Source organism: Helobdella robusta, assembly GCF_000326865.2.
Source record: "Helobdella robusta unplaced genomic scaffold HELROscaffold_1755, whole genome shotgun sequence".
In the NCBI taxonomy this organism is placed as follows: Eukaryota; Metazoa; Annelida; class Clitellata; order Rhynchobdellida; family Glossiphoniidae; genus Helobdella; species Helobdella robusta.
The window spans coordinates 343-1,058 of NW_008703962.1; the positions used below are offsets into that span (position 1 = coordinate 343).

Sequence of the window (716 nt, forward strand, 5' to 3'; positions counted from 1 at the left end):
GATGCGTGATCTAACGGCATGGCCATTTTTTTGGATTGCTCCAATTCTCGCTTCAATTTGTCTATCTTGTGATCTACCTCAACGGTCTGACGATCAAGTTTCTGTTCGATCATTTCTATTCTTGTCGACTGTTCTTCAATCTGTTCTGCCACTTCCAATTTTACGTGTTTTAGCTGGTCCTTGACCTGTTTTAACTCCTCTGTCTGTCGTTCGGACTGTTCCTTGATCTGTTGTTTTAACTCTTCTGTCTGTCGTTCGGACTGTCGTTCGGACTGTTCTTTGATCTGTTTTAACTCCTCTGTCTGTCGTTCGGACTGTCGTTCAGACTGTTCTTTGATCTGTTTTAAATCCTCTGTCTGTCGTTCGGACTGTCGTTCGGACTGTTCTTTGATCTGTTTTATTTCAGTTGACATACTAAGCAGAAGTTCCATCATTTTAGCGGTTGTAAACGTGCCTGTGCTAATTTCATTGTCTTCGTCAGCACCATCAAACTTGAATTCGTCTGGGTTCTTACCTTCGTCAATGAGAGCTTCTCTCAGACGTGCAACTAGTACTTCTTTGTTGCCACTTGTGACAAGGCTTCGTTTCTGTAGTTCTTCTCGTAGTTGAACTACGTTCAACCCACACAGTTTTGACATCGTGTTCTTTTTCTACGAGTAGCAATTCGCTGGTCGAAGATCCCACTTCTGACACCAATGTTATAATACTCGCTGTCG

At 42.7% G+C, this 716-nt stretch overlaps 1 protein-coding gene across 1 annotated transcript; it reads right to left on the reverse strand.

The window, feature by feature from the left end:
- Positions 1-488: 488 nt before the first annotated feature.
- HELRODRAFT_92970 (hypothetical protein) lies at positions 489-638 on the reverse strand (the record flags this gene model as incomplete). Its single annotated transcript, XM_009016206.1, has 1 exon — positions 489-638. A coding segment is annotated over one exon (150 nt), but the record flags the coding sequence as incomplete, so codon positions are not given.
- Between the last annotated feature and the right edge of the window lie 78 nt (positions 639-716).